Consider the following 26,603-nt stretch of genomic DNA (forward strand, 5'->3'; position numbering starts at 1 on the left):
GGGAAAAGGACAGAGACATAGAGGGGGATAGAGAGAGAGGGAGAGATAGGAGGAGAGAGGGAGAGAGAGAGGGAAAGGGAATGAGAGGGAGAGGAAGGCAGAAAGTTGCAGGGAGAGGGAGGGAGGTAGAGGGAGACAGAGAGGGAGAGGGAGAGGTGAAGGTGTTAAACCACAGCCTAGTATCTCTCCACACACCATTAACACAGAGTAACTCCCTCAGTGATTATACAAGGCTCAGCTAGAATCTGCACCCTCTCTAGGGCAAAAAGACTGTCAAGCTGAGGTCCTTAAGGAGCCATTTCCCTGTTGGGCCATGGCTTCACCATATAACCAGGCGATGCCTGGGAATGTGGGAATGGGTCCAGATATAACCACAGCATTTAAAGCTGACAAAGAGAACAAGGTTAGATAGAAACTGTCGGAATCTCCAAAAAATCAGAGCTGGTGTTATCTGATTGAGATATCCATGTGCTAATTTTTTTTTAGTTCATTCAGGATGAGGGCACTGCTGGGTGGGTCAGCATTTATTGCCCATCCCTAATTGCCTAGAGGGCAGTTAAGAGTCAACCACATTGCTGTGGGTCTGGAGTCACATGTAGGCCAGACCTGGTAAGGATGGTTTTTCCTTCCCCAAAGGACATTAGTGAACCAGATGGGCTTTTCCTAACAATTCAAGGTCATCATTAGATCTTTAATTCCTGACTTTTTAAAAAATTGAATGCAATTTCTACAATCTGCTGTGTGGCAGAGTTCAAATCCAGTTCCCCAGAACAGAGAGTCATAGAGTCATAGAGATGTACAGCATGAAAACAGACCCTTCGGTCCAACCCGTCCATGCCGACCAGATATCCCAACCCAATCTAGTCCAACCTGCCAGCACCCAGTCCATATCCCTCCAAACCCTTCCAATTCATATACCCATCCAGATGCCCCTTAAATGTTGCAACTGTACCAGCCTCCACCACATCCCCGGCAGCTCATTCCATACACGTACCAACTTCTGCATGAAAAAGTTGCCCCTTAGGTCTCTTTCCCCTTTCACCCTAAACCTATACCCTTTAGTTCTGGACTCCCCGACCCCAGGGAAATTACTTTGTCTATTTATCCTATCCATGCCCCTCATAATTTTGTAAACCTCTATAAGGTCACTCCTCAGCTCCCGACACTCCAGGGAAAATAGCCCCAGCCTGTTCAGCCTCTCCCTGTAGCTCAGATCCTCCAACCCTGGCAACATCCTTGTAAATCTTTTCTGAACCCTTTCAAGTTTCACAACATCTTTATGATTGGAAGGAGACCAGAATTGCACGCAATACTCCAACAGTGCACTAACCAATGTCCAATTATTCAGAGAAATATATTGAAAATATTCAGAGACTGAGTGAGTCATAAAATGCACAGACAATGTCATAATTAATAAACTATACCTATTTTTTCTTTGAGTGTAGCTCTCATGACCTGGGTCTCTGCATTAACAATCCAGCAATACCATTGCTGACAGATAGACTTTTGAAGATTTGCAAGAATTTTGTTGCAAATCTACACTTTAACACGAACACCAGTTTCAACCTTACCCCATCCAGAAATCAACACCCCATCCCCTTTGCGGAAGGCCCCAGCTGCACAATACAAAGGTCACCCACTTCCAATCAACTCTGCAGCGAAAGGGACCAGCGTTTCTAATTCCAGCCCAGGCCATGTCAAAGGTCAGGGAGCTCATACCGAGGGTGTAGCGACGAACAGAAGACACCAAGGGTCGACGGATGCTGCGGCAATTGCGAGGGTCAGCTTGCCAGCATGTTTACACCTCGCCCCACCCCAACCACCCCACCAGTGGCAGTGAGCTGCCCAATCCCACCTTTCCTTTGTAATTCCCCTCCCACCCCCACCACCTCAACCTCCCAGTGGGCACTGACCTTCTGCCTGTTCCTCTGCCAGAATACATATGTCACCTCCTCTGAGCGCACCATTGGCTGAGGATAGATTTTCAACAGCAAATTCCAGTTGTCATGGTCAGTTCAGCTTGCAAAGGTATGACACTCACAAACCCAAAATGAGAAAAGTGACTGAAATGAACATTAAAGTTTTACTTTAAACAATTTTCACTTCCTACATGGAGGCATCGTTAGCTCGGCTCTGTATTTACTGGCTGTCCCTAGTTGCCTCTTGAGAAGGTGGTGGTGAGCTACCATCTTGTATCGCTGCAGCTGGTTGACCCACAATGCCAATGGGTATTGCTGCATTTGGACATGGATTGCTTCAGTTTCTGAAGAATCACTGAACATTGTGCAGTCCTCAATGAACGCCCTCACCTCTGACCTTATAATGGCGGGAAGGTCATTGATGAAGCAGCTCAACAATGTGGGGCAATGACTGTGGAGAGGGGGCTTTTACAGCAGTGAGGGAGGCATTTCATATAGTGAGTGGGGCAGTTACTGTGGAGAGGAGGGTCCTTACTGAGTGAGTTGATGAGGTTTAAATCGGGTAAGACTCACCAGCGAGGGCTTTGATCCTGGATGATTCGAACAATTTGGAGGTGCTGTGTTCCTCTTCCCATTGACTGTCTGAGGTCTCCCATCGACTGCTCACTTTGTATTGTCGCTGCACCTCCATATTGTCGAGGTCAGTGGCCGTAGATGACATGGTGTCAAGGTTCAGAGGTCAGATGTCTTGGGTAAAAGTGGGAAGCTTGAAATCTGAAAAAAAAACGAAGGCACTGTTATGCCACGTAGATATTTTCTATATCGACCTGTCCAGGGATGTTATTCCACACATCTGGAACTGATGGGACTCAATCTGGATTCCTGTCTCAGAGCAAGAGACATTACCACTGCACCATAAAAGGCCCACCACTTGTGCTCTTTAACCATGGTAACAAATGAGAAAAGAACAACTACAATAAAACAATAACTGCAAACTCACTGTACCTGAGACAACCCAGCTGCTCACGGATGATGGCTGAGGGTTGGTGGTAACATCATGAGACTAGGACCCCACAGGCCCCAGGCCATGAGTTCAAATCCCATCAGGTCAGCTACTGGAATTTAAATCCAATTCATAAAATCTCTGTGATGGTAACCATGGCAACTACATTTGAAAATATATGGATTGATTAGCAATACACTGCATGGTGTTGTGCAGGTCATGTCTCATAAACTTGATTGGGTTTTTTTGAAGTAGACATTCCTGATGAAGGGCTTGTGCCTGAAACGTCGATTCTCCTGCTCCTCGGATGCTGCCTGCTTTTCCAGCGTCACACTCTCGACTCTGATCTCCAGCAGCTGCAGTCCTCACTTCCTCCTTTTTTTGAAGTAGTGACAAATGATTGATGAGGGCAGGGTGGTAGATGTTATCTACATGGACTTTAGCAAGGCCTTTGACAAGGTCCTTCATGGCAGGCTGATACAGAAGGTGAAGTCACATGGGATCCACAGTGAGCAGGTAAGATGGATTCAGTCAAAGAAGGCTGAGAGTAGTGATAGAAGGGTGTTTTTTCAAAATGGAGAACTGTGACCAGTGGTACTCTGCAGGAATCAGTGCTGGAACACACACACCACCGCCCCCCCACCCACCTTGTTTATAATATATATACATTGGTTCTATGTATTAGTCTGAGGTAAACGTACAGCAGTAGGGGAATGGGTCTGGGTGGGTTACTCTTTGGAGGGTCGGTGTTGGACTTGTCGGGCCGACGGGCCTGTTTCCACACAGTAGGGCTTCTATATCTATATCGTATATAAATATATATGTATATAATATATATAAATGATTTGGATGAGAAGGTAGGTGGTCTGATCAGTAAGTCTGTGGATGACACAAAGACTGGGGAAAGCAGTGGACAGTGAGGAGGATACAGCAGGATATAAATTAGGCTGGTGTCTTGGGCAGCGAAATGGCAGATGAAACTTAGTCTGGACAAACGCATGGTGGTGTATTTTGGAAGGTTTATTGCAGGAGGGAAGTGTACAGTAAATGGCAGAACCCTTAGTAGCGTTAACATACAGTGGGATCTAAACATACAGGTCTACAGTTCCCTAAAAATGGCAACACAAGTGGGTAAGGTGGTCAAGAAGGCATAAGGCATGTTTGCCCTCATTGTTTGGGTCACAGAGTATAAAAATTGGCAAGTCATGTTGCATTTGTATAGAACGTTAGTGAGGCCACATTTGGAATATAGAGGAACCTCGATTATCCGGCATTCAATTATCCAAATATCCGGCAAGATCACAAGGTCCCGATGTTCGGCTAAACTATATTATCCAGCAATCAGTTATCCGGAATTCGGTTAACCGAATGAAATACTGCTCGCCCGTGTCTTTCAGATAATTGAGGTTCCTCTGTATTGTGTACAGTTCCAGTCACCACACTACCAGAAGGATGTGGAGGCTTTGGAGAGGGCGCAGAAACTGTTTACCAGGATGTTGCCCGTTTGGAGGATATTAACTATGAGGAGAGATTGGACAAACCTCGTTTTTGTTTTCACTCGAACGTCGAAGGATGAGGGGCGAGCTGATGGAAAGTTACAAGATTATCAGAGGCATGGATAGTTGAAGACATTTTCCCCAGGGTGGAAATGTCAATTATAGGGGACTGAGGTTTAACATAAAAGTTTAATGGAGGTGTGAGAAGCAAAATTTGTTACACAAAGAGTGATATCTGCGGAGGATGTGGTGGAAGCAGAGGCATCTTGACAGAAAAATGAACAGGGAGGGAATAGAGGGATATGACAATGTCAAGAGGTTTTCAGTTTAGAAAGGCTAGGTGGGCTGAAAGGCCTGTTCCCATGCTGCACTGTTCTGTGTTCTTTGTTCCATCGATTGTTGTAAAGTCCCATTGGGCACACTAATGCCCTACAGGGAAGGAAATTGGTCATCCTTATCCATTCCTGATAGATAGCCTCATTCCTGATGGAGGGCTTATGCCTGAAACACTGATTCTCCTGCTCCTCGTTTGACCTGCTGTACTTTTCCAGCACCGCACTCTCGACATGCTTATCCAGTACTGATACCCGGTGGAGTCAAACTGGGGAGGATCGGCAAAGCAGAGATCTTCGTGGATAGCACAATCAGCGAGTTGGTCTGACTGCAGAGGCAGAAATGAAACAGGTGATCAATAGACACCAAAAAATCACCCGGTGGGAAGACCCATGGGGCCATTCCTCCTGACTAACACAGTCAAAACAGAGCAGGAGTGATAGGAGATTCACTTGTGAGGGGAACAGACAGAGGTTTCTGTGATCGCAGGTTATTTTATGTTACGATGGTAGGGTCAAAGCTATCATTGAGCAGCTACAGGACATTCTGAAAGAGGAGGAAGTACTGCCAGAGGTCATGGCCCATGTTGGTACCAGCACACACCTAAATATAGGGATGAGCTGCTGTAAACAGAATAGAGAAAGCTTGGATATAAATTACAAAGCAGGGCCTCAAAGGCAGTCATCTCAGAGTTACTCCCAGTGCCACGTTCTAGCCTGATCAGGAATAGTCTTGTTGAAGGTGTGGCTTTAGGGAAGGTTTAAAAGGGAGGCATTTTAAATTCTTGAGGCAATGGGACTGATTCTGGGGAAGATAGGTTCTGTCCAAGCTGGAGGGGTTGCACCTTGCAGGGGCGTTTGTTTGTACCGTGGAGTGGGAGAAGGTTTTAACTACAGTGTCATCGGGAGGCGAGAGTGAGGGAAACAAGAATGGAATTGAAAAAGAGAAAGCAAAAGTGGAAAACGGAGGAAACAACAGCAGACAGGCACAAGGTACAAAGGAAGAGGAAACATTTTTAAAAAGTCAAGTCTGAAACTACTAAATCTGAATGCACAGAGGATTCACAACAACATAGACAAATTGACAGTGCAAATGGTTGTAAATGAGTACAAAATCACTGCGATTACAGAGACAGAGATGCAGGGAAAGACTAAGAACTGAGCATCAAAAGGATATTCAATCCTTCAGAAGAAGTAACAATAAGTAGGAGGTGGGATGCTCCTGCTGGTGAAAGATGGTGAAGCAGAGTGCTTTCTGGGATGGCAGGTTTGTCCCATGAGGAGAGGATGGGTTTCTGTTCTCATTGGAATTAAGAAGGCTAAGAGGGGATTTGATTGAGACATACAAGATGATCAGAGGATTAGATAGGGTAGACAGTGAAAGTGTTTTTCCTAGGATAATGACGTCAGCTTGTACAAGGGAGTATAACTACAAATTGAGGGGTGATAGATTTAAGACAGATGTCAGAGGCAGGTTCTTTACTCAGAGGGTAATAAGGGCGTGGAATGCCCTACCTGCCAATGTAGTTAACTTCGCCAAATTAGGGAGATTTAATCAATCCTCGGATAAGCACATGGATGATGATGGGATAGTGTAGGGGGAACGAGCTGAGAATAGTTCACAGGTCGGCACAACATCGAGGGCCGAAAGGTCTGTTCTGCGCTGTATTGTTCGATGTTCTATACTCCCCCCTGGCTGAGGGTCCAGAACAAGGGATCACAGACTCAGAATATATAATCAGCCATATTGGACTGAGATGAGGAGAAAAATCATCACTCAGAGTGTGGTGTCCCTGTGGAATTCTCTACTGCAGAAAGCTGTACAGGCCAGGTTACTCGATAAATTTCTGAATTAAACAGACAGATATCTAGAAGCTAAAAGCATCGACATGTATGAGGAGAACAAGAACATGGCATCGAGGTAGAGGTTCGATGGGCCAAATGGCCTACTCCTGCTCCTAATTTCCTTCCCTAAAGGATATTAGTGACTTCAATGGGGTTTTATAATAATCAAGGATAGCTTCATGGTTACCATCACTGAGATTTGCTTTTCTGATTAATTACTTGAATATAAATTCCACTAGCAACACTGAACAAACCCAGTATAAAATATTATGACAGGACATTTCTCACCAATGCTCAGAGCTACCACAATCTGTTCTACAGGTTGCAATCCAGACCCAACAAACTCCATGACCAACTCTGATTGGGCACATTCCTGAAAGTTTAATCACATGACATCTTTGCAAGTGATGCTTAGTCATGTGACATCTGAACACATGACTTTTACAATTGCAACTGTGTTTCCCAAAGAAAGTTTGACTGGTAGGTAGTCTTTACTTCTGGTTTCATACTGCTGTACACTAAATTCCAGAACAAGGTAGGTTCCTGTGAGTAAGTTTTATGGGGGAGGAAGGGAGGGGAGAAGAAGGGTAGCATATTGAAGCTGCAATGATTTGACTTTGTAGTGCTTAATGGTAACTTAGTGAAGTTGGTTGTGAATTTCTCAGGAGTGCCCTAGAGTTGTGAGTTAATCTCCAGGACACTGCTTCAGTTTTGCTGCACCCTTTGGCTCGAAGATGGCTACCAACTGGGGGAGGGAAGTTGATGGTCAAAAGACATCCCGTGAGATAAATCTCTTCAGAGTGTGGCCCTGAGAATGGGAAGTGTGTGAGAAAGGGCAGGAGAGGTACGTGGGCATTGAAAAACACATCCAGCACAAGTTGGTAAACCCACTTTGGAACCAGTGACAAATCGTAAAATGGCAGCATTCAAATATTCTCAGAACAGACAGTAATACAATGACTTACTGTTTACAGCTAAAGGGTATAACACCCTGATATCCTGCCTGTAATCATTCAATAACCCAGAACCCCAAAAGGTGCTGTTTGAATCTCTCTCTGGTGACAAGAAAGGTGGGATATCATAGTATCATACAGCCCCTTCGGTTCAACCAGGCCACGCCAACCATGTTTCTCCAAAGTTAGCTACACCTGCCTACATCTGACCCATATCCCTCCAAACCTCTCCTATCCATGAACCTATCCAAATGTCTTTTAAATGTTGTAACTGTACCTGCATCTACCACTTCCTCTGGCAGTTCATTTCACAAACTAACCACCTTCTGTGTGAAACATTTACCCCTCTGGTCCCTTTTTAAATCTTTCTGCTCTAACCTTAAACCCATGTCCTCTAGTTTTGAACTCCTCTACACTGTGGGAAAAGACCTTGGCTATTCACCTTATCTATACCCCTCATGATTTTATAAACCTCTATAAGGTAACCCCTCAACCTCCTACATTCCAGTAAAAGTGTCCCTTAACTCAAAACCTCCAATCCGAGCAACGTCCTTGTAAATTTCTTCTGAACACTCGCCAATTTATTAATCACCTTCCTATAGCAGGGTGACCAGAACTGGAACGGTACTCCAGAAGAGGCCTCACCAACATCCTGTACAACCCCAGCACTACGTCCCAAATCCCAGACTCAAAGATCTGAGCAATGAAGGCAAGCATGCTAAACACCTCCTTAACCAGCCAGTCTACCTGTGACACAATTTCAAAGAATTGAGTACCTGAACCCCGAGGTGTCTCTGTTTGATAACACTCCCATGGGCCCTACCATTAATTGTATAAGTTCTGCCCTTGTTCGTTTAACCAAAATGCAATACCTCACATTTATCCAAACTGAATTCCATCTGCCACTCCTCAGCCCATTGGCCCAGTTGATCAAGATCTCTTCATAATCTTTAATGACCACCTTTACTTTCCACTATGCAGCCGATTTTGACATCATCTGCAAACTTACTAACCAGGCCTCCTAAATTCTCATCCAAATTGTTTATATAAATGACACACAACAATGGATCCAGCACCAATCCCTGCAGAACCCCACTGGTCACAGGCCTCCAATCCGAGAAACAACACTCCACCCCATCAACCTCTGTCTCCTCGAGTCAAGCCAATTTTGTATTCAATTGGTAAGCTCTCTCTGGAACCCATGTGATCTAACTTCACTAACCAATTTACCATGCGGAACCTTGTCAAAAGCTTCACTAATGTCCATGTAAACAACGTCTGCAGCACTGCCCTCATTTGTCGTTTTGGTCACACCCTCAAAACTCAATCAAGTTTGTGAGACATGGCTTCCCACACACAAAGCCATGCTGACTATTGCTAATCAGTCCTTGCCCCTCCAAATGCATGCAAACCTTATCTCTCAGAGTCACTTACAACAACTTACCCACCACTGAGGTCAGACTCACTAGTCTATAGTTCCCAGGATCCTCCTCCTCAGATATTTTAAAATAAAGACACAACGTTAGCCACTCTCCAGTCTTCTGGCACCTCAACCATGCCTGTCGATATAAATATTTCTGGTATGGGCCCCTCAGTTTCTTTGAGAGAAAGTGAGGGCTACAGATGCTGGAGATAAGAAGAGCTTATGCCCAAAACATCGATTCTCCTGTTCCTTGGATGCTGCCTGACCTGCGCTTTTCCACCCTCAGTTTCTTCCCTAGCTTCCCATATAGTCCTAGGGTACATTTGGTCAGGTCCTGGAGATCTATCCACCTTAATGTTTTTTAAGACCTCCAGCATGCCCTGTTCTGTAATGTGGACTGTTTTCAAGACATCAGTATTTATTTCCCTGAGTCCCTAGCCTCCATGTCTTTCTCCACAGTAACTACGTAAAATACTTGTTTAGTATCTCTCCTATCTCCTGTGGTTCCACACACACATGACCTCGTTAATCTTTAAGGGGCCCTAAATGCAGCTTTCTTCTGAATGTACTTCTAGAGTATCTTTGGATTAAGTGTGGTGCTGGAAAAGCTAAGCAGGTCAAGCAGCATCCGAGGAGCAGGAAAATCAACGTTTCAGGCAAAAGCCCTTCGTCAGGAATGGAGGCGGGAAGCCTCCAGGGTGGAGAGATAAATGGGGGGAGGGGTGGTGCTGGGGCTGGGGTGCTGAGTACAATAGGTGAATGGGGTTGGGGATGGAGATGATGGGTCAGAGAGGAGGGTGGAGTGGATAGGTGGGAAAGGAGATAGGCAGGTAGGACAGGTCATGGGGGACAGTGCTGAGCTGGAAGTTTGGAACTGGGGTGAGGTGGGGGAAGGGGAAATGAGGAAACTGTTGAAGTCCACATTGATGCCCTGGGGTTGAAGTGTTCCAAGGCGGAAGATGAGGCGTTCTTCCTCCAGGCGTTGGGTGGTGAGGGAGTGGCGATGGAGGAGACCCAGGACCTGCATGTCCTCGGCAGAGTGGGAGGGGGAGTTGAAATGTTGGGCCACGGGCCAGTGGGGTTGATTGGTGCGGGTATCCCGGAGATGTTCCCTGAAGCGCTCTGCTAGGAGGCGTCAACATCTGCAGTCCTCACTTTTGCCTATCTTTGGATTATCTTAACCTGATATTGCCAAGGCTATCCTAATCCCCTTTTTGCCTTCCTGATTTCTATCTTAAGAATGTCCCTATACCCACTTGATTCACTTGATCCCAGTTGTCTATACCTGCTGCATGCCTCCTCCTCCTTGACCAGAGCCTCAATATCTTCATTCATCCTCACTGAAGTCTCACTTTCATGGGTGAGATTGGAGAAGGGAGAGTGGTAGCTGAGATTCTCAAAATCATCAATGGCCTGGACCCTGGAGATGCTGAAAAACTGAGGGCACCAGCTTTAAAGTGAATGATGAAAATGTAATAAAAACAAACAGGAGTTGCTGGAAAAACTTTGCAGGTCTGTGGAGAGAGAGAGCAGAGTTAATGTTTTGGGTCCAGTGACCCTTCTTCAAAATGTTAACTGTTTCTCTCTCCATGGACGCCGCCAGACCTCCTGAGTTTTTCCAGCAATTTATGTTTGATTTTCAGCATCCGCAATTCTTTGGTTTGTTTTTTTCTTTGACAAAAGATGCAAACTTTGTTCGCAAACTCAAGTTCAGTGACTGTCTTCAGTCAGGGAGCAGGTAGTTGTGTGGAAAGATGCAGGGTTAGTGGGAAAAGGAGGGTCGTGGGCACTCATGGAGTTACTCTGACAGAGAGCCAAGACACACACAATGGGCCGAATGGCCTCTTTCTGCACAGTGATTAGTCGATCTGACACCCAGGTGCCCTGTCTCTCCTGAAGTCTGACGCTATCATCCTTGCTGTTTGCCAGGTTATGGATTTTTTTAAATTATTGCTTGCAAATCTGGGAATGAAACACACGGGTGTACGAGACAGCAGCCCAGTCTAACACACACACACACACAAAGGGAAGGCACGCTATGCCATTCTGAGCAGCTATATAAGGGGCTGATCGCCACAGACTCCCTCACAGTGACACCGTTTGAGTAAACCTCATTGGCACCAGACCTCGGGCCTGTCATCCTTTGTAAAGTATGGTGCCCACAAACCTCCACAGACCAGCTGAGGCCTATCCAGGGATGTCTGAAGGGTCAGCACAACTTGCCTGCTTTCATATTCCTGCAGTCCCCTCTCTCCTTCGCCCAGCTTCCCCAACCCCCACTTCCCACCAACCCAACACCCCCAAAAGAAAAACATAATACAACCTTGGCTGCAGAGACTGTGGAAATCTGAAATCTCCGAATGCAGCAGGGAGATTGAAGTTTTTACAATTGGGACTTACCGAAGGGGAGGGGAGGGGAGGGGGGCTATATATTGGGGTGGATGCAGGCTGGAGGGGCTGAATGGTCCCAGCGTTCATTCAAACGAAAGGATTTTTTGTTTGTTAGAGGCAGGGGTCTGGGGAGGGGATTGCTGCTGCAGGAGCTGGGATATGCACTGACCAGCAATGGACATCGAGCTGCAAGCGGCGGAGGGACTCACCCAGAGAGAGAGAGAGAGAGAGAGGGGAGGTGGTAGTGCCTGGTGTCCGGGGGATAGTGGGGCTTCTGCTCCTGCTGCTCCCTGCGCGATGTGGCTGCGGAGCCTGGCTGAGAGATCCAGACAGACACGGGATGGAGGGAGAGAGGCAGACAGAGACCCGCCTCCCGCAGCATCAGCAGCACTCTCTCCCAGTCGGTATAAAAGGGGGTGGCAATCGCAGCGGAACAGGCGAGGAGTTGCATTGATGTAGCGCCTCCCGAAGCTTTTGCCGGCCGGAGTTTTTGGAACTCGATCTCCCCTCGGCTCGGACAGCAAGGAAACAGACCCTCGAGTCCATCTCGTTCCAGCTTGCTTAAATTATACAAGTCCCCGTGTTGCCAGCACTTGGCCCATGCCCCCTCAAACCCTTCCTATCCATCTACCCTTTTTAACTGCTGTAATTGGACCAGCCTCCCCACCACTTCCTCTGCCAGCTCGTTCCACCCTCTGTGAAAACGTTGCCCCTTCAGATCCTTTTTAAATCTTCCCCCTCTCAGCTTCAACCTATACCCTCTAGTTTTGCACTCCCCCCACCCTGGGGATAAAGATCTTGTCTGTTTACCCTATCCATGTCCCTCGATTATTTTATTCAACTCCATAAGGTCACCCCTCAGCCTCCCACAGCCCCAGCCTGTTCAGCCTCTCCCTATAGCTCAAACCCTCCAGCCCCGGCAACATCCTTGCAAATCTTATCTGAACCTTTTCAAGTTTTGTAACACCTTTCCTATAACAGGGAGGCCAGAATTGAATGTAGTATTCCAAAAGTGGCCTAACCAATGTCCTGTACAGCCTCAACATGACCTCCCAACTCCTTTACCCAATGCGCTGACCAATAAAGGCAAGTTGTATCAAATACCACCTTCACCACTCTATCTACCTGCGACTCCACTTTCAAGGAGCTATGCACCTACACCCCGAGGTCTCTTTATTTGGCAACACTCCTCAGGGCCCTACCATTAAGTGTGTAAGTCCTGTCCTTAACAGCAATGTGGATCGTCCTACACAGAAAGAAGGAGCAAGAGTTGGCCATTCGGCCCTTCAAACCTGCTCCACCATGCAATATGATCCTGGCTGACCATCCAACTCTGTTCTCGCGTTCTCCCCCCATACGCTTTGATCTCTGTCGCCCTACTGTCCTCCTCCAAAACATTGTTTTGGATTCAGCCACTTCCTGTGGCAGGGAATTCCGCAGGCTCCCCACTATCTGGGTGAAGACATTTTTTCCTCATCTCAGTCCTACCTGGAGTCACAGATAGATAGGGTGGTGAAGGTGGTATTTGATTCTGGATCAGTGGTGCTGGAAGAGCACAGCAATTCAGGCAGCATCCGAAGACAGGCAAAATCGACGTTTCGGGCAAAACCCCGGGCTCTCTGCCTTTATTCCTGATGAAGGGCTTTTGCCCGAAACGTCGATTTTGCCTGTCCTCGGATGCTGCCTGAATTGCTGTGCTCTTCCAGCACCACTGATCCAGAATCTGGTTTCCAGCATCTGCAGTCATTGTTTTTACCTCGTTGATTTTTACCTAAGGTGGTATTTGATACAACTTGCCTTTATTGGTCAGCGCATTGGGTAAACGAGTTGGGAGGTCATGTTGAGGCTGTACAGGACATTGGTTAGGCCACTTTTAGAATACTACGTTCAATTCTGGTCTCCCTGTTCAAGAAGATTGTGTAAAACGATCTGTTTGGACAACCTGGAAAGAAGTTGAAACTTTATTGCTGGAACAGCACAGCAGGTCAGGCAGCATCCAGGGAACAGGAGATTCGACGTTTCGGGCACAGGCCCTTCCTCAGGAATGGAAAGAATAAAACCAGTAAAACCTGCAATGGGCACATACTGATCTGCCTTGTTTTATCCCCTTTTGCACAGTGCCCCTGTATGATCAGTACGGACATTCTCAAGTGTTAGTTTTTTTTTAATCATTTCTTTTCCTCTCGGTGATGTTATGACACACCTCTGGTGCAGGTGAGATTTGAACCTGAGTGTCCTAGCTCAGAGACAGAGACATTACTTACAAAGACCTTGTCGGCGATATGCAAACGCAGCTCACCCTCACCATCTCAATCTGAGATAAGAAATAAGTTTCCTAGCCTCACCAGCAAACCCCAAATCCTGTACATGCCCGTTCCTTCACCATCACTGGGTCCAAATCCTGGAATTCCTTCCCGACGCGCACTGCCGGGTCCCTACACCTGCCCCATTCCCTGCAGAAAGGGCTTCGGAATGGGCAATAAATACCTGGTTCTGTCAGCGTGACTTGGAGATGCCGGTGTTGGACTGGGGTGGACAAAGTTAAAAATCACACAACACCAGGTTATAGTCCGATAGGTTTATTTGGAAGCCCTAGCTTTTTGGAGCTCTGCTCCTTCATCAGATGATTGTGGAACAGCGCTCCGAAAGCTAGTGCTTCCAGATAAACCTGTCGGATATAACCTGGTGTTGTGTGATTTTTAACTTTGGTTCTGTCAGTGATGTGAATGAATTTTTAAAAGAAGAGATACAGTGAAATGCTGCTGGAAATCTGCAATTAAATCATGAAAGAATCACCAGATGTGTTTCAACAGAGGAGACCATTCAGCCCATTGCATCTGCGCCATTGTTACTTAGTACCAATCTCCTGTTTTTTGCCCCATAATCATCGAATGCCCCTCTGTGGAGTGGCTGTAGGACTGTAATGTCTACCTTTTAACTTTATTTGTATATTTTCCTAACATGTTATGAAGAATTGTAATGTAGAACGCTCAGCTTTTTTTTCGTTATTTCTCAATTTTACTACCTAATCTGTTTTGACATCTAAGATTTGCAACCGGGCACTTTGTACCTGAGATGTACCTGTGAGATGAAGTTGTAAACCTTTCACTGTACTCCTGTACTTGAGTACACATGGTAATAAAACCTAATTCTAAGTTCTGAACGCCTCAATTGAACCTGCCTCCAGCACGTTTCCAGGCAGTCTGTACCCAAGCCCCCACAGTCTGGCAGCTCAATGGAAAGAGGAGACAAAGAGGGAAACAGTTAACATTTCAAGTTAAGCCCCTTCATCAGAACCGTAGTGAACTATTTGGAGGGTGGGAGTTCTCTCGGCCAGTTTACACACTCCTGGCTACAGCTATCTGATGTTTGGTTAGGTGTTGGTTGTCATGGAGAATTTACCATCCACCTCCACCCTTGTCTCGGTGTGAGTGTCACATGCTCTCTCCCACCCAGAGGATGCTGGGAGTGCTCGGTTTAAGATCAGGGTGAAAAGTGACATCTCTGGCCTGGACTCTGGGCCCAAGCTCCTGAAGTGAGACTTGAACCAATAGCCTTCTCAGTGAGAATAAGGAGTATTACCCACTCCACCACAGCTCTGTTTGTGTGTGTCATTTAGAATCAGAAAACTGCAAAGCTGGAACCTAAGGGGCAACCTTTTCACACAGAAGGTATGTGTGTATGGAAGGAGCTGCCAGAGGAAGTGGTGGAGGTTGGTACAATTGCAACATTTAAAAGGCATCTGGATGGGTATATGAATAGGAAGGATTTGGAGAGATATGGGCCAAATGTTGGCAAATATGACCAGATGAGTTTAGGATATTTGGTTGACACGGATGAGTTGGATCAGTATGAAAATAGCACCGTGGGTATTCGATGGCTGGACCAAGGGAGTGGAGCAGATCTACAATTGTTGTGCTTTTTCAGACCGACCAGTGGCCGGAAGTGTGTGAACAGTTAGCCCCTCTGTGATATGTAAGGTGCATAAACTCTGGGCATCCTGCAGTATTGACTGTCAGTGTGTCACTGTGACTGCTGGGGAGCTGCCTGAGATGGACACTTGCCCACTTGCTGAACAGGAAGATGGGAGGGTTCATGTGTCAGAATGACCCTGTGTCATGTACACTGGTTGCTGTCCCTGCTCCCACACACTGGATTCGTTGCTCAGCACAGACCCACAGCCTGGTTAATGTCCAAAGAGTGATGGCCCACCAGGTCTCTCCCACACAGACATGTGAGCAGTGAGGTAACGTGTGTGTTTATGGAACATTTCTGAACTATCTACACTGCCTTGTCAGCTGTGGCCTCAGTGCCACAGCTTCCTTTACCTTGCCCCCCTCTCGCTGTGCCACCCTGAGATGCCCTGTCCTCCAGCTCAGGTGCAGGGAGCCTGTTTGGCAGTGTAGCCTGTCGACCCTGGAGGTTTGGTGGGGTTATCCTGTATGGGTCAGCGAGGCCGAGGGCTGTCTTACCAGAAACAAGTTGACCTTCCTCGACCTGTGTTTCCAAGGGTCCTATCGTGCCAGGTGGAGGGCTGTGCACCTCAAGGGTCACGTGCCAATGGGTTTGTGTGCGCTTCTTGGCACGGCCCCGCCCCCTTGTGAGAAAGAGGGGGCCCCGACAGGGGCCAAAGTCCCTCCTTTAGCTTCTTGTTGTGACTTTCCTGAGCCCCCCCCAATGAGCGGGGCCAGTGAAGTGCAGAGTCTCCAGTATCTCCTGAGTGTGCACGGCCAAACTGTCCAGCCCTGGGTTCGGTGACCTCTCTCAACCACTTCAGCATGGAGCCCATCCTCCGTTATGGACAAAGGGAAGTTTATCAACCTCGTGGTTATCGATCTGCCCAAGCAGTGCCACTGTAGTAGATGTTAGGACGGTGACTTTGCACGAGTAGAAGGAGATGGAGTTAGGAACAATGTGAAGGGAACTGTCATGGGTCAGGAATTACAGGGGTCCGCTGTAAGGTTTTGTTGCCCCTTCAGGGTCCTTGAATCTCACCCACGCCAGTCCGCTCTACTGAGAATATACTTGCCATAATTCGGCAAGGTTCATCAGATGAGATCTTGCCAATTATACCACATACTGTTGGTGGTTCTTGCCAAACCACCAGGAGACTTGGGTACAGGTTATATTGCTGCCTCTTGTCTACGCTTAAAAAGCAGTCGTAAACATGGGTGGCTCTGTAGTTAGCATTGCCTGTCTCTCAGCGCCAGGGACCAAGTCCACCCTCCGATGACTGTCCGTGTGGAATGTGTACATTGTCCCTGTGCCTGCATGGGTTTCCCCCCACAGCCCAAAGATGTACAGGTTAAGTGGATTGGCCACAGGGAATGTGGGGTGTCAGAGATAAGGTGGGTCTGGGTGGGATGCCCTTCAAAGGCTGGTGCAGACTCGATAGGTGGAACGGCTCCAAACTGCACTGTTGGGATTCTGATTCTGTGGTGAACTTTCTGAGACTGAACTCTGGCAAAAACCCACAAATTCTCAACCTTACACCTTCAGTCACATATACGATATCAAATTTGATCTATTTACAACCATGTATAAAAACCAAATGTCCCTTATTTTGCCCCATCCACCCAAGGTCTGCTTTTATCCTGTGGGGGGGTGGGGGGTGGATTGTGCGCAGTCTGGGCTGTGTCCTTGTTTCTAGCACTCGCTGGCCCAGCTCTTTGTCATCCTGTCTAGAGTGTATCTGCTAATCTCCTGTTCTGCTTGCATTTGTTTTACTAAAATGTTTTGAACTGACATTGTATTTAACCCTTTGTGGCTGAAAGAGTTAAAGCTCTAATCCCAGACTGCTTACTCCATGTTGGGCAAAGCCAGTTTCCTGAAGTTCACTACCAGGACTTTTTTTTTATTGGCACAAGAATCCAGGCTGGTGCTCCCAGTGGGAGTTTGAGGGAGTGTTGGAGGTTCCATATTTCGGGGGGGGGGGGGCGAGAGTTTTAACTGAGATCTCATCTGACCTCTTGAATGGCATAAAAGATCCTCTGGGATTATTTCTAAAAGATCTGGAAATTTTCACCATGGTCTAGCTAATGTTTACTTCTTGATACTACAGATTACATTACCCCGAGTGCTAGGAGTTGAAAGGGATGGCTTATGAGGAGAGATTGACTAGACTACACTCATTGGAATTTAGAAGAATTTAAGGGGTGGAGGGTTCTTATAGAAATTATGTAGGAAATAGATAAAATAGAAGCAGGGAGGTTTTTTTTAGATTAGATTACATTACAGCGTGGAAACAGGCCCTTCGGCCCAACAAGTCCACACCGACCCGCCGAAGCGCAACCCACCCATGCCCCTACATTTACCTCTTACCTAACACTACGGGCAATTTAGCATGGCCAATTCACCTAACTTGCACATCTTTGGACTGTGGGAAGAAACCGGAGCACCCGGAGGAAACCCACGCAGACACTGGGAAAACGTGCAAACTCCATACAGTCAGTCACCTGAGGCGGGAATTGAACCTGGGTCTCAGGTGCTGTGAGGTAGCAGTGCTAACCGCTGTGCCACCGTGCTGCCCAGAGGTTGTTTCCACTGGTGGGGTGAAACTTGAACTAGGGGCATTGCCTCAAGGTTAGAGGGAACAGATCTAGGACTGAGTTGAGGAGGAACTTCTCCCCCCACAAAGGGTTGTGAATCTGTGGAATTCCCCTGCCCAGTGAAGCAGTGGAGGCTACCATATTGAATGTCTTTAAGGTAAAGATAGATTTATGAACAGTAAAGGAATTAAGGGTTATGGTGATTAGGTGGGTAAGTGGAGCGGAGTCGATGAGAAGCTCAGCCATGATCTTATTGAATGGTGGAGCAGGCTGAGGGGCCAGACGGCCTACTCTTGCTCCAAGTTCTTATGATTTTATGAGAGCCTTTTGTGTCTAAAGTGGCTGTATTACAGACCGTGACTAACTTTATATAGAACTTCATTGCCTGTAGACGACATCCAGAGGGCCTTGTGAAATGTGCTATCCAAATGCATGATCTATCTTTCTATTAGTTAATGGGTAGTGCTGTATTCTGACAATCCTCACTTTCACCCCTAACCCCTCTCTAGAAACGATAGTGTAACAGGGAGAGTGACAGACAGTAGACAGTATTGGAGCTCAGGAATAACTGCAAATTGGAACCTCATGCCCAAAACGTCGGTTCTCCTGCTCCTCGGATGCTGCCTGACCTGTGCTTTTCCAGTGCTACACTTTTCGACTCTGATCTCCAGCGTCTGTTGTCTTCACCTTCTCCACGACCGCAAATTGGAACGGTATGGACAGGAATAAAGTGACGGGAATGAATGTTAATGAGAACGTTGGGTGCAGAGTTTGACTATCGCTGGTAAAAGAATTATTATTGTCAGGGCTAGGAGCAAATAGAGGGTGCTGAAATCTGTACAGCAGTCACAAATGCTGGAGATCACAGCCATTCAGGCAGCATCTGCGGAGAGAGGCAAGCAACGTTTCGAGTCTAGATGACTCTTCCTCAGAGCTGACATGAAGTGTGGAGGGGACAGCATTTATACAATAGTGGGGGTGGAGTGCTGGGGGAGAAAGGATGCTAATAGTTCAGATTAAGTGATCAGAATGTAAGAACAGTAGAACAATGGTGTATCTAACTGCCAGACTGGAAAGGATCGATGGTCCCACAAGTTGTGGGAGGGGAGAGAGGACATGGTGATGGAGAATGTAACAAGTATATATAAAAGAAAGGGCTTTTGATCTTGCAATCATCAGGACAGAATCACGAGAATGCCCAATCTCTAAGGGAATAACAATTTATATTGCATGAGGAAAGCTGATTGGCCATCAAGTTAAGTAAAGATGGTTCCCTCTAGCAGCCTCAAGCTAGAAGTGACCTTGTGACCTGTATCTAATTGTGTGCTGAGTTTAAATAGAAAGGGAGGGTTTCACCCACCAATGTTTGCACATCGAGTCATACAGCACGGAAACAGACCCTTCAGTCCACCCAGTCCGTGCCAACCATAATCCCAGACTAAACTTTTCCCACCTGCCTGCTCCTGGGCCCATATCCCTCCAAACCTTTCCTGTTCATGTACTTCTCCAAATGTCTTTTAAATGTTGTATTTTTACCCACATCTACCACTTTCTCAGGAAGTTCATTCCACATGCAAACCAACCTCTGAGGCAAATATTTTAGTCTTTTTTTAAATCTCTCTCCTTTCGCCTTAAAAATGTGTCCCCTAGTCTTGAAATTTCCCATCCTAGGGAAAAGGCGGCTACCATTAACCTTATCCATACCCCTCATTATTTTATAAACATTTATAAGGTCGCCTCTCAACCTCCTACACTCCAGTGAAATAAGTCCCAGTCTATCCAGCCTTTCTTTATAACTCAAACGTTCCATACCCGACAACATCTGCCCAACCACAGTATCACCTCTTTGAGCAATCTGCTGACTTCTTATCTCTAACATTGCGTTGTGATCTTGTCAAATTTTGTTTTATTATGCACCTGGGAAGCACCAGGTGACTATAGTTGTCAGAGCAAAAGTGAGGACTGCAGATGCCGAGATTAGAGTCGAGAGTGTGGTGCTGGAAAAGCACAGCAGGTCAGGCAGCATCTGAGGAGCAGGAGAATCAATGTTTAGGGCAAAAGCCCTTCATCAGAAATGAGGCTCAGTCCTGATGAAGGACTTTTGCCCAAAACATCGATTTGCTGCGTGACCTATGTTTTTCCAGCACCACCCTCTTGACTATATTTGTCACACGAGAGGTGCTCCAGAAATGCAAGTTGTTGTTATACTGGGTGTCTGGCTGCCTGTGAATTGTGTCCATTGGGAGTCATAGGCATAGCGTCCTTGCAACACAGGAAGAGACCCTTTGGCCCAGTCATCAAGAATCTATCTGCCCTAATCCCGTTTTCCAACACTTGGCCCATGGCCTTGTATTAAGTGTTCATCTAAATGCTATTTCAATTTCTTGAGGGCTGACACCTTCAGTCTTTCAGCCAAAGAGCTCCAAATACCAACCACCCTTTGGGTGAGAAACCTTTTCCTCAAACCATTCATCTTAAAACCAGGGCGGCACGGTAGCTCAGTGGTTAGCACTGCTGCCTCACAGCATCAGGGATCTGGGTTTGATTCCAGCTTGAGCGATTGTCTGTACATTCACCTTGTGACTGTGTGGGTTTCCTCCAGGTGCTCCAGTTTCCTCCCACAGTCCAAAGATGTGCAGATTAGGTAAATTGGCCATGCTAAATTGCCCAGAGTGTTCAGGGATATGTAGAGTACATATTATCAGGGGTAAATATAGGGTAGGGGAATGGGTCTGGGTGAGTTACTCTTTGGAGGGTCAGTATGGACTTGTTGGACCGAAGGGCCTGTTTCTACACTGTGGGGATTCTATATATAAAAAAATACGATGCCCCCTGATTATTGACCCCTTGACTAAGGGAGGAAAGGTTTCTCCTTGCATACAGTGTGTGGGCCCCTTGGGGCTTCCTACACCTGAAAGAGGCTAAGTGCCAGTGTTGGGAAAGTGGAGGATGAGGGGGTGAAAGCTGCCTTCATTTCTCCAAATTGAGTGGAGTTAATGCACTTCCATGCTGCCCGTGTGTGTGTGTATCTCTCTCTCTCTCTCTTTTCCCTGGGTTCAGTACCTGAGGCAGGAAACCGGAGGCTGTTACCTGAGCCCGGTTGACCTTTACCCTTGGCACTCCTGCAAAACAGGAGACGCACCCTGTGTGCTGGAGGTTGTGTGTGTTGGGGGGGGTAACCCCTGCACATTGTCTGGGACCTGACCCTTAGAGAGGAGTCCTGATTAATTCCACACGGAGTGACTCCAGCACAGGGTGCTGTTAAGCAACTGCACCCACGGAACCAGCCGACTGGAATCGACAGCTTTTTGCAGGGAAAATCCGGCAGACTTGGAGGTAGGCTTTGTCGCTGAACTGGGGTGCAAACGCCTCCCCACCCCCATCTCCACCCCCAGCTAGGCCTCTGGCCTTCTAACTCTAGGCTGCATGTACACTTCAGGCTAAGGAAGGCTATACTGTCATTTCCATGGCAACTGATCTCATCACGAAACAAGCATTTTAGATCATTTTAAAACTCAGGGGTTTGGCAAATTTATTTTATGCAGGGAGTCCAGGACCCAAGTCAATGTTCAGGGGAACAGTGTTTCGAACCTCCATGTGGCAGATGGTGAAATTTGAATTCAATTTTTGGTGGTGTCATGTGACTATTGTCAGTTAATACAAAAGCTCACCTGGTTCACTAATATCCTTTAGGGAAGGAAATCTGTCGTCCTTACCCAGTCTGGCCTACATATGACTCCAGACCCGCAGCAATGTGGTTGACTCCTCTGTGCCCTCTGGACAGACAGGGATGGACAATGGATGCTGGCCTAGCCAGGGACACCCACAGAGCTAAAAATGAAATTTTAAAAACTTTCAGCTCTGGACTACAGTCAGAGGACAGGAGAATTGCAAATGTAACAGCCTTGCTCGAGAAAGGGTTTGTAAGGATAAGTGCACAATTAAAGACCAGTCATTTAACTGATGGGGAAACATCTTGAAATAATTGAAATTGAATTAATAGTACAATGAAAGGATGTGGGATAATAAACAAGAGCCTGTACGGATTTCAAAGGCTATGTCGTATTTAACTAACTTGCTGGGTTTTTTTTTTCTTGTGTGTTGATGAGTGTGATGCTTCTAATGTGTCAGCAGAATTATTCATTATAGTTCTGAAGTCTGGGTGGCAGAGTAAAGGTGATTGGTATAAGAGGGACAGTAGCTACATGGATCCAAAATTGGCTGAGAGATCAGAAAGCGAGTAATGATTGATGCATATTTTTCAGGCCGGAGGAAGGTTTGTAGTGGAATCCCCCAAAGGTCAATGTTGGGCCCCTTAGCTGTTCCTGATATATTAATGGTCTTGATTGTTTTTGTGTGTGTGCAGGGAACAGTTTGCAGATGATACAGAAGTGTTGTAAACTAGAAGGAGGGTGATGTTCAGCTAAAGAAGGATGTTGACAAGTTGGAGTGGACAGAGGTGGCAGATGGAGTGCAGTAAAGTGTGAGCTGATGCACGTTGGTACAAAAAAACACACAGACAAAAAGCACAAAATATTCTAAAGACTGAGGAGCAGAGGGGCCTGGGTGTATATGTGCCTAAGTTATTAATTGTGATATCAATGGGTAAATTAAGCAGTTAATAAGGACACTTGTTAGATCTCAGCTGGAGGACTGTGTACAGTTAGGCTTTAATGAGGATGTGAATGCACTGGTGAACATGCAGAAGAGGCTTAAGATAGACTAAAGAAATTGGGACTGTTTTCCTCAGAGGAGATTTGATGGAAAGGGCTTCAGTCAGCATATATTGAGGGGGGAGGGGGGGGGGGTGTGGTACTGTTCTCTCTCTCGATAGTATCACAAGTGAGAAGAGACAGATAGAAGGCAATTCGCAAAAGGAGCGAATGTGGTGAGAAAAGTCTCTTTTTTTTCTGAGTTGTTAGGGTTTGGAATGCACAGCCTGGGAATGTGTGGTGGAGTCTGAGTCAATGAGGCATTCAAGAGGATATTTGAGTAGAAATAATTGGGTAGGAGGAAAAAGGCACAGATTGACACTGTTTTGTTTTTAATTCACTCGCGGGTCATGGGTGTCACTGGCTGGACCATTGTTTATTGCCTGTCCCTAACTGCCCTTCGGAAGAGCTCTGACTTGGCCATTTTACTGCGGTTCTGAAGTAGGAATGAGAGATTTCCGTCCTCAAAAGATTTTTGGTGACCCAGATGGGTTTTTACAGCCATGAGTTGTAATTTCATGGTTGCCGTCACTGGCACTAGCTTTATATTGTGGATTTTTCAAAACTGATTTTAGAATTCCGGGATTTTAACCCAGCATTTGAGCCCATGAGCCCAGACCATTCGCCTGGGCCTCTGGATCAACTAGTCCAGTTATGTTACTGCAATATAACCATTAGGGTTACAGGGATCAAAGGGTGTGGGGGAAAGGAACAGGGGGATGATCAGCTACGATCGTATTGAATGGTGGAGCAGGCTCGAAGGGCTGAATGGCCTATTCCTATTTTCTATGTTTACCTTGACATTAATATGCAATGCTGATGCAACTAAAGCAGTGCCTCAACTATTTTAGTCTTCCAGAAGGTTTCCCTTTCTGTCCCTCTTGTTTTTGTGTTTGTTGTACCAGAGTGTGAGCCAAGAGTGTCTTCTCAAGTCATTGCCAGCAGGGGGTCTAACAGCACTCAGTTCGAGTGCAATGAGCTGAGCTGTGATGGACTCTCGTTCAGGCGAGCACCACTTTGCTCTGTCCCATTCTGCCCGTGCCAGCAATGGTTGGCTCATTGGTTAGCACTGCTGCCTCGCAGCACCAGGGTGCTGGGTTCAATTCCAGCCTCAGGCGACCATCTATGTGGAGTTTGCACATTGCAGGTGGATTAGCCATGGTATAGGCACAGTTACAGGGTCAGGATAGAAAGGGAGAGCCTGGGTGGGATGCTGTTCAATGTGGACTTGGTGGGCCGAATGGCCTGCCTCTCCACCATTGAGGGTTCAATGATTCATTGTCCTGGGCTATGCTGAGGTCCCGAGATGGGGGACATTAGTTAGTACTTGGCCAACCTCTCCTTGGGTGGGACCTTCTGTAGGGAGTGCCCTTACACACGCACCTCACCCTCACCCGACCACCACGCCGTGCAGAGCTTCCGAAACACGCACATGTATTGCTGGAAAAGCTCAGCAGGTCTGACCGCATCTGTTAATGTTTCAAGTCCAGAAACTCGGAACTGATGGTGGTTGGGAAAATGTCTGTTTATATGCAGAAGACAGAGTGGGGGGATGGGAAAAGGAGTAAATGATGAGTGGGGATCAGCCTGGGCGAATGAATAGCTAACTAATGGGGGACAATTAATGGCTAACAATCTGTGTGTGTAATAGACTGTGTGATAACAAGGCAAAAGTGGGTACTGCAGATAGTGGAGATCAGAGTCAAGATTAGAGTGGTGCTGGAAAAACACAGGCCAGGCAGCATCCGAGGAGCAGGAAAAATTGACATTTCGGGCAAAAGTCCTGATGCTGCCTGACCTGCTGTACTTTTCCAGTACCACGCTAATCTATGTGACAATAAGACCTGGTGTGTAAGGACTAGGGTAAGGACAACGGAGGAGGTGTTTCAAGCCCTAAAATGGTTGAGTTCCATGTGAATCCAGAAGGCTGTAGAATTCCCAAGTGGATAAGGAGGTGCTGTTCTTCCAGCTTGTGTTGAGCTGTGCTGGAGCAGAGGTGTTGACCAGGGAACATGGTGATGTGTTGGTGGCGGGCAACCGGAAGCTCAGGGTGGTCTTTGCAGACAGAGCTTCCCCCGTCCACAGCCTCTGTTCCCTTTTTGTGTTGCAGACGCAGATAGCCTGCACTGACAGGCCTCTTGACGATGTATTTGGCATCAAGTGATTGATCCTCTCGGAGGCTAACAGTCACGCATGGACACTGCACATCAACAGCTTACCCTTCAGTCACGGGAATAAGTCAAAACCAGCTCATCTGCTAGCCCATAGGAGACAACAGCATTGTGGTAATGTATACAGAGGCCTAGCCCAATGTCCTGGGAACGTAAATTCAAATCTCATCGAGACAATTATTGAACAAAAATGTCTGGAATTGAAAACGAGTAATGAGGACCATGGCATTACAATTACAACGTTTAAAAGATATCTGGCTAGGTACATGAATAGGAAAGGTTTGGAGGGATATGGGCCAGGAGCAGGCAGGTGGGAATAGTTTAGTTTGGGATTATATTCAGCATGGACTGGTTGGAACAAAAGGTCTATCCGTGCTGTGTGACTCTCTTGTCAAACCGTCTGATTCTTTATGGAGAAAAAGCTGCCGTCCTTACCTGGTCTCTGGCCTACATGTGACTCCAGACTTGCGTGCAACATGGCTGACTCTTAAACGGGCTCCGAAATAGCTCAACAACCCGCTCGATTCCCAGGCAATGAAGGCCCACTTTGCCATAACTCTGGATGCTAGAGGGGTGGATCCCTCACCTAACTGGAATCGTGTCCAACTGTGGCTGGTTCACCCAAGTACTGACAAACCTACAATGCCGAGGCTTCCATGATGCCCCGGATTGCTCCTGATGGTTCCAAGTCATGTGGGAGTTTCCTGTTGTCTGTAGCTCTGGCGCAGCAGTGGTGCACCAGAGCTCTATTTCATGGGATTATGTCTTTAACCTGAGAATCTTTGTTTCACCCCACCCAGAATCAGAAGCATTGTGGCACAGGAGGAGGCAGTTCGGCCCAACACTTCTGTGCTGGTTCAATCCCCCTTCTGTCAAGTTCCATATCCCTTTACTCTAGTTTGACCCATTTAACCATCTGTTGTTGTTCTTGAATTGGACCTCCTGCCCCCACGTTTCCAGGCAGTGCCTTCCACACCCTAGCTGGCTGAAAAAGGATTTTCTCCCATCGTCCTTACTTCATTGGAACATGTCTCAGGAACAGCTTCCCCCTATCTACTCTGTTCAGTCCCGCTCATGATTTTGAAAACCTCAATCAATTCTCCCTCTGAGCCGCCGCCTCTCCAGGGAGAACAATCCCAACTTGTTCAATCTACCCTCATCACGGAAGTTCCTCATTCCTGGAACCATTCTTGTAAATTATTTCAGCACACTCTCCATTGCGCTGCATCTTTCCGATAATGTGGTGCCCAGAACTCTACACTAGAGTCCGAGCCCTTTCCAACTCTAACACTAGGCCTTGTCCTGTTGATTATCAGCACCTTGTCCCTTTCCCATAATTCCCACAAATAGTAATCACTGTTTGCCAACTGCTGGATCAAAAGGGGTTTTGATTGTTTTTTGCCGGGAATCCCATTCTCCATTTAACACGATCCCTAATTTTCTAAACCCTTGTCTTATGCCATTTCAAGGCTTGAGCCACAAAGACTTAATTGTTTTTCCTACCGAGTCCAGTATCAGCACAAGCTGTTCCAGGGCATTCTGTGTCTGAATCTCAACTTCTTATCACGTAAACCACTCTGTCTGACATTCCCATCACTTTAAGCTGTTCTTATCAGAACAGGCAAAGTGCTAAGAATTAACTGTTTCCTCACGAACCTTTAAATGAGGATCTGCATCTCTGTCCCCAATTTATGAGTGTCTGACTTAACGTTTATTAGTATGAGCATGATCCAATACATGGTTTTACTTTTTAAAAGACCCAATATGTGATCATTTCCTGTGCTTAGTATTTTCTGTTGCCGTGTGTCAC

The 26,603-nt window shown here is 46.7% G+C and overlaps 2 protein-coding genes across 2 annotated transcripts in view; one reads left to right on the plus strand and one right to left on the minus strand.

Annotated features, from left to right (window-relative positions):
• The window catches only part of LOC122542711 (spectrin beta chain, non-erythrocytic 4-like), a 216,701-nt gene extending 204,958 nt beyond the window's left edge, over positions 1-11,743 (minus strand). The window contains exons 1-2 of the mRNA XM_043680691.1: positions 11,581-11,743; positions 2,493-2,694 (exon numbers count right to left, since the gene is read on the minus strand). Of these exons, the coding sequence (XP_043536626.1) occupies positions 2,493-2,640 (148 nt within the window). The 5' untranslated portion in view covers positions 2,641-2,694; positions 11,581-11,743. The remainder of the gene's footprint in view (positions 1-2,492; positions 2,695-11,580) is intronic.
• LOC122542877 (nesprin-2-like) overlaps positions 7,091-26,603 on the plus strand; it is a 56,266-nt gene continuing 36,753 nt past the window's right edge. Inside the window, exon 1 of the mRNA XM_043680989.1 lies at positions 7,091-7,130. The gene's annotated coding sequence lies outside the window, so the exon portion shown is untranslated. The remainder of the gene's footprint in view (positions 7,131-26,603) is intronic.

Source organism: Chiloscyllium plagiosum, chromosome 41, assembly GCF_004010195.1.
Source record: "Chiloscyllium plagiosum isolate BGI_BamShark_2017 chromosome 41, ASM401019v2, whole genome shotgun sequence".
Classification (NCBI taxonomy): domain Eukaryota; kingdom Metazoa; phylum Chordata; class Chondrichthyes; order Orectolobiformes; family Hemiscylliidae; genus Chiloscyllium; species Chiloscyllium plagiosum.